Source organism: Artemia franciscana, unplaced genomic scaffold (assembly GCF_032884065.1).
Source record: "Artemia franciscana unplaced genomic scaffold, ASM3288406v1 PGA_scaffold_56, whole genome shotgun sequence".
NCBI classification, from domain to species: Eukaryota; Metazoa; Arthropoda; class Branchiopoda; order Anostraca; family Artemiidae; genus Artemia; species Artemia franciscana.
In genome coordinates this window covers 798,126-813,927 of record NW_027062696.1, presented here as the reverse complement: position 1 = coordinate 813,927, position 15,802 = coordinate 798,126, and the positions used below count along the sequence as shown (strand labels likewise).

The following is a 15,802-nucleotide window of genomic DNA, read 5'->3' as shown; positions in this document are numbered from 1 at the left end:
GCCTAGTCAAGAATGATTAGACATGATGAACCATGATTAAGAACAATCTTCTTTAAGAAGAATATCTTTGTACTTACATGTCACTAACTTACATTTTTTTTTTATTGCTTGGCCAGAAATAATTCTAGTCAATTAGCCCCTTTATAGCCCCTAGAAAATGTCCCTTTCCCTATAGCTGCAATGGAGCTGGCCAAGCTCTCCAAAGTACCATCAGGTCCAAGAATTAATGAGCCCAAGGAAGTGAATTTGGCCCTTCCTCAAAAACCCTGGCTACAGGTCCATAAGAATGACCAAAATCAGGCACTCATGCCTCCTACTGAGACTTCTTACCCTCTATTGGCTAAGGAGCATCCCAAGGTGGCTGAAGCTAGTCCAATCCTCAACAATCCTAGAGCTAATCTTAAATCTTGGTCTGAAAGAGTGACAGCTTTTCCTAATATTTCTACTCAAGCCATCACTATGTAAGATAGAGTTGGACCTCATATTACTAATTTAATTAAATATGTTGCATCAGTGGACCTAATCTTACAATCAAATATGGCTAAAGATAAAAAAGCCAGTATAACAAAAGAAATTGCAGAACACTACTTTTCCAATTCTATTTTCAGTGAAATAGGAACAGAATTATCATCCATTCTCTCAAAGTATAAAGCATGTCACCTATTCAACTCTTCCTATGTTAGCTAAGCTGCAGATCCTACAATGGAATTGCGTCTCTTTAAATTCAAATTAACTTGCTGATCTTATCCAATTTGCAAATGATAATAGAATTGGGATTATTTGTCTACAAGAGACTAATCTTCATCAGTACAAGAAAATCAAAATGCCTGGGTACAAGTGCTACAGGAAAGATAGATCAACTAACAGAAAGGGAGAGGGTGTTGCAATCTTTGTTTATGTTTCAATCCAACACTCCCCTCAACCCTTAACTATCTACAGGGATGAAATAGATGTTGTAGGTATAATAATTACCTTAGCCAATGGTAACCATCTTGCCATAAAATCCTTTTATAATCCATGTGGGAGTAAGGACATCCAAAGTATCTTGGAAGCAGAATTATCAGGTAATAATACCTTTATTTTTGGTGATTTTAATGTCCATAGTCCTCTCTTGGAACAATCAGCAGGTACCAACAAAGCAGGAAGAGGAATAGAGTACATATTGTCCAAATTTCCAGACACCTTGATTTTCACTCCATTTGACTTTCAGACCAGGTATAATATTTCTTCTAACTCTTTCTCAACTATAGATTTGCTTCTAGGTCCTTCTTCATATTATGATCTAGTTCAGATGGTAAAGGTGTTGTCTCTTCAATCTGATCATTGTGCAATTCTTACATCATTTCAAGATTTATACTACACTCCGAAACCCTACGTCCCTACATTTATTAACTCCAAAGGTAATTGGTCCCCTTTTCATGAGATATTAAATGAAGTAGATTTTTCCTTTGTTTCTTCTAATTCTGATATTAATGCCATTGAGTCTAATTTGAGATCCATCCTGCTAGAGTCAGCTAAATTGGCAATTCCAATGACTAGGGTGCATTTTTACAATGGCTCTAAAAGACCCGAAAGTTGGTGGAACGACGAGTGTAGGGTTGCAGTTCTGGCAAAAAGAAAGGCTTGTAAAATGTTTCAAAAGCACCAATCTCAGTCAAGAGCAATCTCTTATAAGCAGTCATGTGCTGAGGTGAAACTACTTTGTAGGAGAGCTAAACAGAGTACATGGCTGAATTTCAGCTCAAGTATCAGTTTTAGAACCCCAATTTCAAAGGTCCACAATTTCATTAGCCAACTAAATAGTGGAAAGCAGCCTAATGATGACCGTAGATATGATATCATTCAGGATGGTTTTCCAATTGTCTCAGATAAAAAGAAGGCAGATCTGTTTACTGATATTTTTAAAAATGATTGCTCAGATTTTCATCCCATCCGACCTCCTTTTTGTAATCTCCTTATTACCTGTTCTTATAAGGGTACTCTGATGAAATCTTTTTCCCAAGATGAATTTTGTGTAGCACTTAATTCTCTTAACATCAAGTCTTCCCCAGGTTATGATGGTATTTATTTGAAGTGGATTCTCGAGTCCCCAAAGGTGGTTCATACAGCCCTCTTAAGTCTTTATAATCTTATTTGGTCAAGTCAAAAGTTCCCAGATGCTTGGAAGATTGCTCAGGTATTTCCAGCTCTAAAACTTTCTTGTTCATGTAGTGATCTTACGTCTCACCATCCTACATCGGTATTACCTTCCTTTAGTAAAGTTCTGGAAAGGCTTGTCTTATCAAGAATTGAGTGGTTTGCTGAAGTCAACAATCTCTTTCCTAGTGAACAAACAGTTCAGAAAAGGACATAGCCCTTTAGACAACATTAACCGGCTAGAAATTGATGTTTGTAACTCTTAAAATAAGACATGTCACAATGGCTGTTCTGTTTGACTGGTCGGATGCCTATGGAAACGTAGTTCACAATAAATTATTGGAAATCCTAATAAATCTTGACTTCCCGTATTCTTTTATATAAGTTTTATAAAGTCTTTTCTAACTGATAGATATTTTTACGTTCAAGTAAATCAGTCTAGAGGTGAGCACTGTCCCATTACAAGAGGACTTCCCCAAGGTGCAATATTGAGCCCTCTTCTATTCAACTTGTATGTTTCTGAATTTCATGTATCTCATGCATCATTTGGCCTTTATGCAGATGATTTGATTATTTGGAAGTCGGGAAAGGATATTGGCCTTCTTCAAAGCCTTATTCAACAGGATATAAGTTTAGTCTAGAGATTCTCTTTAGCATTTGGCTTTCCAATCTCAATCAGCAAAACTAAAGCCATTATATTTACTAATGGTACTGCAGATCCTCCTAATCCACTGACAATTTTCTCAAGGGAGATCCCATATTTCAATTCAGTGAAGTTACTTGGTTTATTAATGGATTCTAAAATGCAGTGGCATGAACATATTAATTCTTTGAAATCTCTGATTATTCAGAGACTTTGTATTCTAAAGAGACTTGCTGGAAGTAAGTGGGGATTTCACCCAAAAATTATTTTGGATTTTCACAACTTATATATTCGTTCAAATATAGAATATGGGATTCAAATTTTTTCAGCTCGTCCTCCATCCTCATTCAAAATCCTTGAATCTTTACAAAATTCTGCTATTCGAATAGCTTTGGGTGTGCATAAGCATACTCCTCTGTCAAAGTTAACAATACTGTCGGGATTGGTGTCCCTAAGTGAAAGAGCATCCAGTCTAAGGATAAAATATTTCTCGCAAATCCAGGCTTATGGAGCCAAGCATGCTGTATATGCGCGTACCTTTGCTGAAAAGTCAGCCTATCCCATTGCCCATTCATCATGGAATCAGTTTCAACTGGAGGTCCCAAACTGGAATCAACATTCGCTTTATGCATATCCCTTTACTGAGTCCCCCCCATGGGAAATGAGTCCTCCAAGCTGTCAAGTAGAACTTATGTCCATTAGTAAAGATTTGATTCCTAATTATGAGAGCCAGACTATTTTGGCTTAACACACCTCAAAGGCTTACCCCAACTACAGAATAATATATACAGATGGATCTGTCCAGAGGGAAAGTGCTGGAGCAGGAGGATGTATCCCATCCCTGAATTTGAACATCTATTCTCCTCTCCCATTGGGATCTTCTATCTTGTCTGCTTAACTATGTGCCATTCGCCTGGCCTTGGATGCACTTATAAATTATAACATGGAATCTGAAAATATACTCTGTCTCTCCGACTCTAAATCAGCATTACTATTGATCCAAAATATTAATAGAATTGCCAATGACAAGGATTTATATAATATTAGAAGACAGCTTTTTAATCTTGAGATCAAAGAAAATGAAGTTTATTTTCAACATATTCCTAGTCATAAAGGCATCAAATATAATGATATGGCTGATTCTCTAGCAGCAAAGGCTTCCATGTTATTTCCTAGTCCTTCCTTTGACCTCAATTCACGAGATATTATCAGGCGAAGATCCAAAGGTAATCACAGTAAATTAATGTTATCTCCATTTCATACAAGATTAAATACAGTACTATATTACCGGCTGAAATCAGGTGCCCTACTTCTAAATAGCTTGTTATTTAATTGGAAGCTACATCATTTCCCTTTATGCCGAATCTGCTTTTCAGCAGAGGAAACAATCCAGCATATATTATTTGATTGCCAGGCTCAGAGTGAGGAGACTGTTGCTCTTAAGCGTTTCTGCTCCTTGGCTAAGATTCCAAATACTTATACAGCTATCCTGGCTTCTAACCTGCCTTGGGAAATTGATCGTGAGATATTCAAGGCAGCAATTGATACCTTAAAGAAGAGCAATATTGTTTTAATAAAGATTAAAGATTGAAGAAGTCAATTTACAAAAGGACGTGATTTATCCAGGTTTTGATTGTGCAGAAGAGAGCAGGAATGAGCAGGAAGAGCCATATTGGTACCGGCCGGCCTAGTGGCCTTAAACTGCTGGGGACAGGTAGCTCAGGTACCCACACTTCCCACAATCAATAACAGTGTATTATTGTTCATAATTCCATATATTCATTGTTTGCAGACTGGAGGAGAATAGCGCTTCCAGTAGCTAGTTTTTCTGAAGAAGAAGTCAAAGAGGTGAAAGGACTTCTTATTAGTCCATATACCTCCCTACAATTTTTGGAACTGGAACTGGGTCAAATTAGAATAAACCGTAAGAAATCTTACGCTAATATATGCAGTTTACTAAATTTAACTGGCTAAATTAACAATTAAGCTTAAGCTTACACGTCCAGTTATCAGACATCTATCTATCATAGCCATCAACAACAAATCAAATATAATAGCAATAGTTTTTAGAATTCCAGATAAATTATCTGTCATACTATAGTGATCTAGATACAATGGTCTGACATCTTAAACTAGTATAGGCCTGCAAAGTACTTCATTTAACTAACTAGATTCATATATTTTTAGATTGTCCATCCACGCTTGAACACATTTATAATAAAACCAGTTATTTTCTTGGTGAAATCAAGCCTATTCCACTTCCTAGCAGTATTCGATCTAACGACGACTTTTGAAGATACATATGAGGCAATGTATGAATATTGCAACATCTCAAACGCGGGTAACAGCCTGTCAAATTAAAGAATAGAACTGTTTAATACCAAATTTCAAAACATTTTAAATGGAGATATCTTTTCTCAAAGATTCAGAAGAATGAAGTTGAAGCCAATGCACTAACGACCTCTATAATTTTTTTTTAGCAGTCTAAATGGCATATCTAAAACAATGCAAATCAAAGACTCAGGATGAACAATCCTGAACAAAGGCTCATGGAGGAGAAAATCCATTCCACTATAATATATGTAACAACAGGTTCTCTCAAAATCCAAATTTAACTATACTTATGAGAGTTTGTACTGGGGGAAAACCATATAAATTTCAGGTGTGTACTATAGCAATTTTTTGGAAAGCCATGTTTATCCAAGCATAGGAAGATTCAAACAAGGAGGAACACCAGTTTACCCCCCCCCCCAAAAAAAAAAGAAAAAGAAAAATGAAAGAGTTTAAGTCCTTTGTTCAAGCTATAATGATTGCTCTAAATTTATTGAGTAGGAGTGAAATGATGTTCTATTTTGTAATGTAATATTAAAATATACTATTTCTTTCTTAAACATTGTTATTAATTTACCTTGAAAGGTATACGAGTGATTTTATTTTACCTACTGTAATAATTACTCAATTTTCATAGATGTCTGACGGGAATAATAAGATAAATAATTGGCGATCCTCAAATAAGATTATATAAGAAAACAGATGGGATAAAAATTCAGCAAACGAAACTTAATGTAACGACAATAAAATGACGATTAACAGCAATCAAAGGACCGAATTAAAAGTATTCTTGAAGTGTGTCTTTAATATATGGAAAGAATATTAGGAATGTTTTACAAGTTCTTTGAATAATCAAGATGAACTGAAATGAAAGAAAAAAAAAGTGGGAATTCTGAGGATAGAATACGAGCTGCAATAGAAAAGTAGCAAAGCTGGCGATAATGCAAACGATTTGGAAGCCCTTTGCTGTAGTCCTTGAGAGAGCACGTGCAGAAGAACCCTCTCATAGCTCAGTTCAAGTGTGTAGCCTACTCCCTCTGTTATCTATGTGATTTTTGAGACTGTAATTTATGAAGTTGTGTTTTTGTTGTGTGTCATGCAACATGGAAAATCGGACTTTCAAGCAACGTTGTGTTGTAAATTTTGTGTTAAGCTTGAGAATCGGCAGTTGTAACGTTTGGAAAGTTAAAATGGGCCTAAGGACAGGATATTTTTATCCCTAACTAAAGTTGTTTCTGGTGCAAAGCGTTTTTGGAAGGTAGAGAAACTGTTGAAGGTAAACAACGTTCAGGGAGGCCTTCGACATTTAAAATTGATGAAGACAATGAACGTGCGAAAACTCTTGTGAGATCAGACCATCGTTTAACACTACAAATGATGAGTGAACAATTAAATTATATTTACCGTCCATCAAATTTTGAGTGAACGTTTGTACATGCAACAGGTCTGTGCCAAATGCTACCGAAAAGCCTCGGAATTCGACTTTAGGACATGCGAAAAAAAGTGTCTTGATCTTCTGGACAAGATCGCTAATGAGAAAGATTTCCTTAGCTATGTAAGCACAGGTGATGAATCACCTCTAACCCTTTGAAGACAGGTTGGATCTTGTGCAGGCCATATTTGTGGCTAGGGTTGGGAGTGTAGGCCATGTTCCTGGGTACTGGTGTCCTGCCCTGTCTCTATCTTCCAACAGGGATGTTCCTAAGTGCACCTCAAAGTCGTGGAAGGGTGGACCTTCCCACGAACTGCCTACCTCTAGTTCATCGGGTGCTAATGCAATAGAGTGACCAAAGGCCTGGAGAACTGTCGGTCAACCAAATTGCCAGGAAACATCAGGAAAAAGTTGGACCAAAAGAGATCAAACTGCTACGGCGTTCCTGGTAGGCGACGCACCAAGGAAACCGGTGACCTTGGTGAAAAATCAGCTAGCCGGTCCTGCATCAGTGACATTACTCAAAGAAAGTCTAAAGATGGTGGCCTGGAACATGTGTTCTGTGAAGCGTGACTTAATGCAGGCTCTCACTGCTGCAGAATTTCAACTTTATAGGTTGGATATTTTGTGCATAACAGAAACGAGGGTTATTGACCAGAGCAAAAGATCATTAACAACTGGCAAGAAATCCCATCTCTACAACCCTGGATCCAGTGATGAATCCAGTCTATATGGGGTTGGATTCCTCTTGTGGGAAAGGCTACGCCAGCTGTACTCGAATGGGAGCTGATATCAAACAGTATTGCGAGGGTCATGATGCTTGGGCAAACCTTCAATATCACAATTATAGTTGCCTATGTACCTATTCGTGACTCACCTGACCTGCAGAAAAAATATTTTGTTACGACCAGTTGCCGAATATAATGGATAGGTGCCCAAAACGAGATCAGCTATTGCTTGGAGGAGACTTTAACGCCAGAACTGGCTCCCAAGTGGACCCTTCCGAACATGCTACCATTGGACCGCATGAACGTGGCGCTCGATGTCCTAATGGCACCCGCCTACTTCAGCTTGCAATCCATAATAACCTATCTATAATGACCACTTTCTTTCAGCACAAGAATGTATACATATTCATATGGATATCCTGAGACGGCCATACCTTTGCTCAGACCAATTACATATTAATACACCAGAAATGGAAATCATCAAAAGTCAATTGTCAAGCGTTCAGAGGAGCCGACACTGGGTCAAAGAACGGCTCAGACCATTTCCTTCCGGTCGCTACATTGAAGCTATCAAACCGTAAGAAAGCTAGACTATCCCTACATATGACACTGAGAAACTCGAAATCCTAAAAGTCCGGGCTGAGTTTAACATCGAGTTAAAGAACCGCTTTCTAGCCCTGGAACACGCACAACAAGAAAATAAGAATCCAGAAGGGGAGTCATAGAGAGAACATGGTCTAAGATCAAGTATATTATGCAAGATGAAGCTGCTCAATTCCTTAGAAAGAGAACAAAAGACATTAAAAAGTGGTTCACCGCCGAAACGCTCACTGTCCAAGATGAAAAGAATCATGCATTGAACAAGACAGTATTCAGAGAGATCCACAAGAAAGCTCATAAGCTGGCATGGGGAGATGAAAATGTCTACTGGTCAAAGCTGGCCACAGACCTAGAAGAGGCTTCAGCTAGAAATGAGACCCGTAAACAATATAAGATCCTCAGAGAGCTGAACTTAAAAAAGAAAAGGAATACCCACAACAGAAAATGTGAAAAGATCAGATTGGAATATAATCACAGGGCAACTAGAAAGAATGAACCGATGGAAAGAACATTTCAAGGATCTGTTAAATAGGAGAGGCTATACAGGCTATACCACAAACTTTCTCCGTCAACTCCAGCCAAAACATGCAAACAGTAGCTCCATCAGTTGTTAAGCAGTATTCGTGCGATGTATCTCTACCTTCGATTGGGTAGTCAGAAACGCCGTGAAGCATTTAAAAAATATAAAGCCGGGGACGAGGACTCCCTATCGGCAGAAATATACAAAGCAAGTCCAGTGCTCATTGTAGCCCTAGCAAACCACTTAGTAAAGTGTGGGATCCTGGACTGTACTATACGCAACTGTAATCTCCATATTCAATGAAGAAGATGAAGGACACTATAAAAATTACCAAGGAGTCTCTCTAAAAGGCATACTTGGAAAGATACTTGCAATTGTTTTAGTGAGTCGGTTCGGAAAAGAGCAGCAGCAATGGACAAGAAAGAACTAGACAGGTTTTTGTCCTGGAAGAGGGTCTGTAGACCATGTCTTTAATCCGGGACTTCTTCGTCACCAACGTTTCATTCACGGATTTGATACCTTTGCAGTCTTTCCTGTCTTCATTGCTGCACTTGACTCAATATTACGGCCCTTGCTAAGGCAAATAATGCTCAAAGACGGTGTTCCAGTAAAAATAGTCGAACTGCTAAGAGCATGCTATGAGAACACCCTGAGTAACGTACGAATATATGGTGAGCTAAGGGAAATATTTGAAACAGTATATGGGGTCCGTCAAGGATGCCCAGCATCATCAATTCCTTTCAACTATATTATGGGTTCGATTATGGAAAAAGTGTTGAAAGAAGATGAGGTGTTGCCTTTTCAGAATAAGAAACAATTGCTGACATTGAATATGCAGAGGATGGTACTCTACTTGCAAACTCTGGCCAGAAAGCGCAAAATATGATAGAAAGGGTAGCGAATACAGCTAGTGAGACAGGACTCGCGATCAGTGTCCCCAAAAGAAAGTATCTTTCAATCAAAGAGAACACTTTTATATGCCTCGGTGGAGAACTCGTTGAGAGGGTGGAAAGTTCAAATACCTACGAGTGCGATTCAGGGCTGGATTAGCGAAGCTTGGTTCGTCTTTTGACCAGCTTTGCAAACCACTTTGGACCAGAAGGGAAATCAACCATTGAGACAGAGCTCAGGATATACGCAGCATGTGTGCGTTCAATTTTGTTGTGTGGATGTGAGACCTGGCCCCTAAAGGCGGAGGAAGAGAGTCATCTTGATACTTTTGACAGTAAATGTCTACGGGCCGTTACCAACATATGGCTGGTGCAAAGGATCAGTAACCAACAGCTGTTGAAAGTATGCAGATAAAAGCGTGACTTTTCCATCATGATCAAGAAAAGACGTTTCAAGTGGCTTGGTCAAGAAATGAGACGCCTTGAAGAGACCCTGACACGCTAGGTACTAGTAAAAGCTCCCGTTTCCTCATGAAAAAAAAACAGATGGCCAGATGAAATCTTGGCATAACGTCGATAGAAAGGATGACAAACCGCTTCGGGGATTCTAGAAGTATGGTCTCAGTTGGGACAAGGCGAGGCTAGAGTTTATTATACCACTCACAGAAGACAGAACCCAATGGAAACATTTGGTCCAGCAGCTTTTTGATGCTGAGTTGGGCTGAATAGCCTGTGTCTTGTCTTAAGTAAGTTACGGTGACGAATCGTGGATTTTTTTTAATCCAGCCCTGATACTAAGAGCCAAAGTATGGAGTGGCACACTCCAGACTTTCGTCGATTAAAGAAAGCTCAAATGAGTAAATTGAAGATCAAACAAATGCTGATTTCCCCTACTTTTTTTTCTTTTTTTTTGTTAACAGAATGGGAATTGTCCACAAAGAATTGGTTCCTTTAGGATAAACTGTCCGCCAATTGTTTTATAAAGCCGTTCTTTAAAGGATCCGAAAAAGGGTCATTCTTGTGAGACTAGACATTGCAGAGAAATGATTGCTCCATCACCACAACGCCCGATGTCACACTGCTCTCTCCATAGCGTAACTTTAACCTCAAAAGGCATTCCCGTACTTCCCTATCCCCTTTATTCCCCTGATCTCAGTCACTGTGACTTCCTCTTTTTTCTCCTGTTTTAGGAATTCGGCCTTTAGGACAAACTGTTAACCAATTGTTTTATAGAGCGATTCTTTAAAGGATCTAAAAAAGGGTCATTCGCGTGAGACTAGACATTGCAGAGACATTGCTCTTTCCATAACGTAATTTTTAACCTCAAAAAGCATTCCCATAGTTCCCCATGCCCTTTATTCCCTTGGCCTAGGTCACTGTGTCTTCCTCCTTTTTCCTAAACTGGAAATCGCCCTCAAAGACCTTCATTTGAGGACTTTAGAAACCATCCAAAACACTGTAACAGACATGCTGAAGACCAAACCAGTAGAAGACTTCCAGCACTTCTACGAAGAGCTGGGACAACGTCTCCATCGGTGTATAGTTGCCCAAGGGAACTAGTTTGAAGAGGATAACATTGATGTTTGAACTCAATAAAAACTTACTTTTCTACCACACCTCGTACATTCAGAGAAAATACAAGAAAGGTAAACACTCGTGATTCATATAAAATGAGAATAAACTTTATAGCTTATACAATAGAAGAGAATGATTATCATTACAGCAGGCTCAAAGTAGAAAAAAGTACCCACATCACTGCCAGGAGATTCATGAAACCATCGTCAATCAAGAGATTAAATGTTCAATATGAAGGAAAACAAATAGGAAAATTGAAAGAAGAGACAGAGGAAAAATGGTGTCCATATGATGATGATTATTATAGTTCACGCTCTTGATTTCGTAAGATAGAAAGGCGTTATAAGAGCCCTAGAATGCTCAAGGCTACCTTTTTGTTACTTTAAGGAGAACTATTCATAGCATGATCATGATCATGAAAACTATATTTGATATGTAATAGCAATGACCGGATTCAGAATTGAAGAACAATTAAGTTATGGTCCCAAAGTAAATATAATGAACACAACCACCACATAGGATGGATTAAAAGTAATTGTCAACCACATAGAGGAAATTGGACAGGGTTAAATGTTGGATATCAGTAATAAGTAGGAACAGTTCTGTTTTTTTCTGTATAAAGGTTTGAATAAAAAGATAAAACCATAGAAAGTATCCAACAGCAGAATGTAAAACTATTCTCTGAAAGTTATCCTTCAAATTTGGGTCAGTTCTCTTTTCTAAAACATACTTGGCTACATATTTATGGCCATTTGCTCCATTTTAGGCAACCTTATAAATAAAAGCTTCATTTCCGTTTTGTCCACTGTGCCTCTTTATGATTATATAGAAGGAAAAAGTATTTTCAACTGAAAGTAAGGAGCAACACTGGAAGTTCGAACGAACAGAAATTATTTCATATACGAGGGAGGCTGCCCCCTACTCAATCCCTTGGTCTATACGGTAAAGCTGGAGTTTTTGTCCCAATTCTTTGAGGTCGGCTCCTGAAACTCAAAGGTCATTTCATTTTGAATAAGAAGCTTTTTTAAAAAAGGTCATAAAAAGCTTTAGCGTAAATAGCAAAGGACTGAGGAGTGGGTATCCCCCTTCATAGACAGAATAATTTCTGTTCGTTTTTAGTTTTAATGTTGCCTCCCACTTTCAGTTGAAAAACTTGTTTTTTTTATTTAGTCCCAAAATGGCTCATTGTATAGCTCGAAAATCAACCACCTTTCCATGATATTGCCAAAGATGGAACAAATGGAACAGAAGAGAAGTATGGAAAAAAATGTATCAATGGAGCAATGGAACAAATGTACCAAACATGGAACAGATAGAATGACCCCAAAAAAACTAATATTTCTTACAAGAGAAAAAAAAATAAAAGATTTTGAATTATTGATATTTTTGCATCCGTTATTGAAACAAACACAATAATTGCATAAATAGTCGATATAATTCTAAGCTAAATTTTTTTCTAGGCATAGGGTGACCTTAAAGGACTCTAGAAGCCTCTACGGTCGTATACTACTTCAACACGAAGAAAAAGTCTGCTTTTTGTGATTACATCCATTTCATAAATACTAACAATGTCGTGGATTGGAAAGATCATGTCATGGCAAATTTCCAGGGAAAGTGAAGACACCTCCAACTTGGTTGATAGTGAAAATTTGGGATGCCTCGAAAGCCAAGATTATGTCATAGAGTCGAACAGCGTAGTCATGAAAGAGAAGAAGATCTCAGATATTACATTATCACAGGTTTACCATTTTTTAGTTTCTGAGCATAATTTTCTTCATTTCTAACCTTTCTCTTTCTGTGCTTTCTCTTATTTTCTGTTTTCTTTGTCGGTGTATATTTTTTCTTTAGGCCATTTGTGCTTCAAATCGTAACAAAGCCAAATTTTATTTTGTTACTTGCTCACGATTGAACTGAACTTTTTTTCCTACATTAGATAAGATTCCCATAAAAGTTTAACTTATTTTTACATGTATCATGTTCAAGCCTTTTATGCCAGAACTTTAAGAAGCTGTCGAGAATATAAAATCAGCGCCTGGATTTGATGAACTACACCTGTGACCCAATTATTTGGAAAGTTGGGAAAAAAATATGTTGATTATTCTGTGATCTAATTTCTCTATTCTCTTTTAGACTCCCTGCAGTAATAACTACAACTATTGCACTTTTTTTTTTAAAGAAATGTGATTATGAACTTCTTCTACAACTTTGTGTATAGGAAACTCCTATTCCGTCTGTGGGTAATGTTAAGTTTCTTGAATTTATTTTACATTTAAGAAGAAAGCAGCAGAAATATATTTGCTCTTTAAGAATGAGTGGATTTAGGGGAATTACCCTGTTAAAAGAAATAGTGGCTTCAAAATAGGGATCCCCCTTAAAAATTTTACTAAGTTCTTGATTTTCATGAAGTTTGTATTAGACCCAAAATGGAATGTGATTTTTTTTTTCGTTTTTTGTGAATTCTACTTCTTTCCTTTTCAAATCTCTTAAAACATTGCAAAATTCCGCTATCCGTCGTGAAACTGCATAAACGTACTCCCTGTGTCAAACTAAGAACATTTTCTGGTCTTTGATCTCTGAATGAAAGAGCCTCAAAACATAGTAAGCGATATTTTTTAAAGTTTGAAGGTCATGATTGACGGCATATTGTTTTCGTACATATCTTTTGCCAAAATTTTGTCTCTCATAATGCAGCTTCTGTTTGGACCAGCTTCCTTTCAGTATCCCTTTATTGTAACCTCCACTTCAAGCCAAAAATCGCTTTCGTCAAATAAGGAGGTGTAATAAACTTCAATTAAGAACAAGTCTAATAATTTCCGTGAACATCGGTGATGGTTGGTGATCGGTCTATTGATGGATCAAGTAAAATACATGGTACAGATGCTTCCTCTTATATTCGGTCTTTAACCATAATATTACCATGTCTCTGTGCAAATAAACATATACTTGTTTTGACTGAAACCCAGTCAGATGTGTCTCTGCTGAGCCCAATCTACTTTTCTTAATACAAATCGGAAGATAATTAGCACACCAGATTTTAATCTGAGGAGCAATGGTAATGAGCTCAAGGTCCAGCATATCCCTGTCTTAAGGGAATCAACTTAGATTGAACAACGCACTTAGTAGAAAATAATGCAACAGGTTACCACTGAAAGATTGTCTTTGAAAGTGGAATGGCATGCTTTAATTAAAGTATAAAGCCAAGGTCTGTCATTCTCCATGTTTTCTTGTCTATTTTGGTCAAGGGGACTGGACCATAATCTGTAATCGGTTGAAAGCCAGATAATTTTCTTCAAAATTTAGTCCTTTTCAGTTTTGTAAATCATATATATGCTAAAATTTCTATCAGTCCGAAGAAATACTCAGTATCTTTTATTTGGATGTCTACCTGCTCTACGAGATTCCAGTACTTGAAAATACTATACCCAGGATACGAAAATTCTAGGAACTTTTTGGTTCTTAATATTACCCATCTAATTGAATCATCTTTAAACAATTGATGACGTCGTAATGAAGAGGATGGCCTGCTAAATCTTAGATAGTTTTTAACAACCACAGTAGCTGTTGAACAGACCAGTCAAGGGACTTCATTGTTGTTCCTTCATCTTTGAGAACTTTCAAGGACCTCCTAGCATCAGAAAAAGAAGAAGTTTTCTGAGTATTAAAAAAAACTAAATGTTGCTGCTAGTTTATCCGTTGAACAAAAAGAACCCTCCAAAAAGGCGAAGAAAAAAAGTTCCATGTGAAAAGGATCATTTATTTTTGAAATGGTTCTTTTTTTTACGAATTATAGGCTTTTCTATTTATTTGTTCTAGTTACATTTTCAATATTTAAAGACCAATAGGTCTTTAAATAAAGAACGGTCTTATTGGTCTTTAAATACCCAACCTAATCTTCATGGTGTGTTTAAGAGTGTTATAAAAGTTAACTTATTAAAAGGCATATGTCCAGGGCATTTGTTACTCCTTAAGCAACTTTTGTTTGAAAAAGGATTATGTGGGTGCCCTTTGATGCCTCAATTCTTTGATCACATGCTGTTATTACAATGAAGTCACTTTGATTTATTTTTGGGGAACTTTCTTTGAAAAAAAATATGAGTTGTTTAGTCAAAAAAAAACAAATTACCTTGTAAAAATACTATTACATTACTATTAAAGGTGCTAAGAAAAATCGAATAAAAGTCGAATTCTTCTTACACAGCAGGATGTTTCAGGAAAGCTCTATTCGATATAAAAAAGGGGGAAACTCATATTAGGCCTAAATAACTTGAACACACTTCATTGTACACATAACTAGGTATGCATAGATCTGACCAAAAAACAAAACGGGAATTTATAGGCCTTTACTTCTTTATTTTCCAGCTAGTTCTTACCTACTTGTCTGATATCGACTAATCCCGAAAAAAGGTACATTGCCTAGTGGCTTCTTTAAGCCATTCTTCAAAGGATTTTCAGTTTTGCAGTTTTCCCTCATTTAGTATCTCATTTCCGGTGAGATGCATCCCCTACTGGAAATTTTTAGTTTCTGCTTTTGTACCAAAGCTAATATTAGTTTTATTACAGGTCATAAATATCCCCACTTGCATACAGAGGTGGTCCTTTGGCTTGTAGAATGATTGTCTGCTTAGGTATTACGTCTGTAATTTGTCTCAAACCTATTTACCCAGAGCAGGATGGAGGACTGGGAAAGTTGCATGTTTCCTTTAAATTTAGAAGAGTTAACAGGGACTTTTTGAGAGGAATTCAGACCGTCCGTGTCTTTCTACATGTCCTCGAATTTCCTGAAGTTAGAATTTTGGTTGTTTATGCCCTTTGTAAATGTAAGCCCTTTGTAATATGTTTATGCCCTTTGTAATATGGCTTTGTTTGTAAAGAGATAAAACATGTTTTCAAGGGTTTGATTAGAATTTTGAATATTTAGACAATTAAGTTTCCTGTGCAACTCTTTTG

General features: G+C 37.2%; 1 protein-coding gene across 4 annotated transcripts in view; it reads left to right on the top strand.

Annotated features, from left to right (window-relative positions):
- The window catches only part of LOC136042022 (facilitated trehalose transporter Tret1-like), a 67,296-nt gene that overhangs the window by 12,381 nt on the left and 39,113 nt on the right, over positions 1-15,802 (top strand). For 3 of the 4 annotated variants that reach the window (XM_065726872.1, XM_065726869.1, XM_065726871.1), the window contains exon 2: positions 12,316-12,594. In XM_065726872.1, the coding sequence (XP_065582944.1) occupies positions 12,424-12,594 (171 nt within the window). In that variant the 5' untranslated portion in view covers positions 12,316-12,423. Of the gene's footprint in view, positions 1-4,966; positions 5,092-12,315; positions 12,595-15,802 lie in introns of those variants that run through there. The other variant, XM_065726870.1, reaches the window with a different exon arrangement.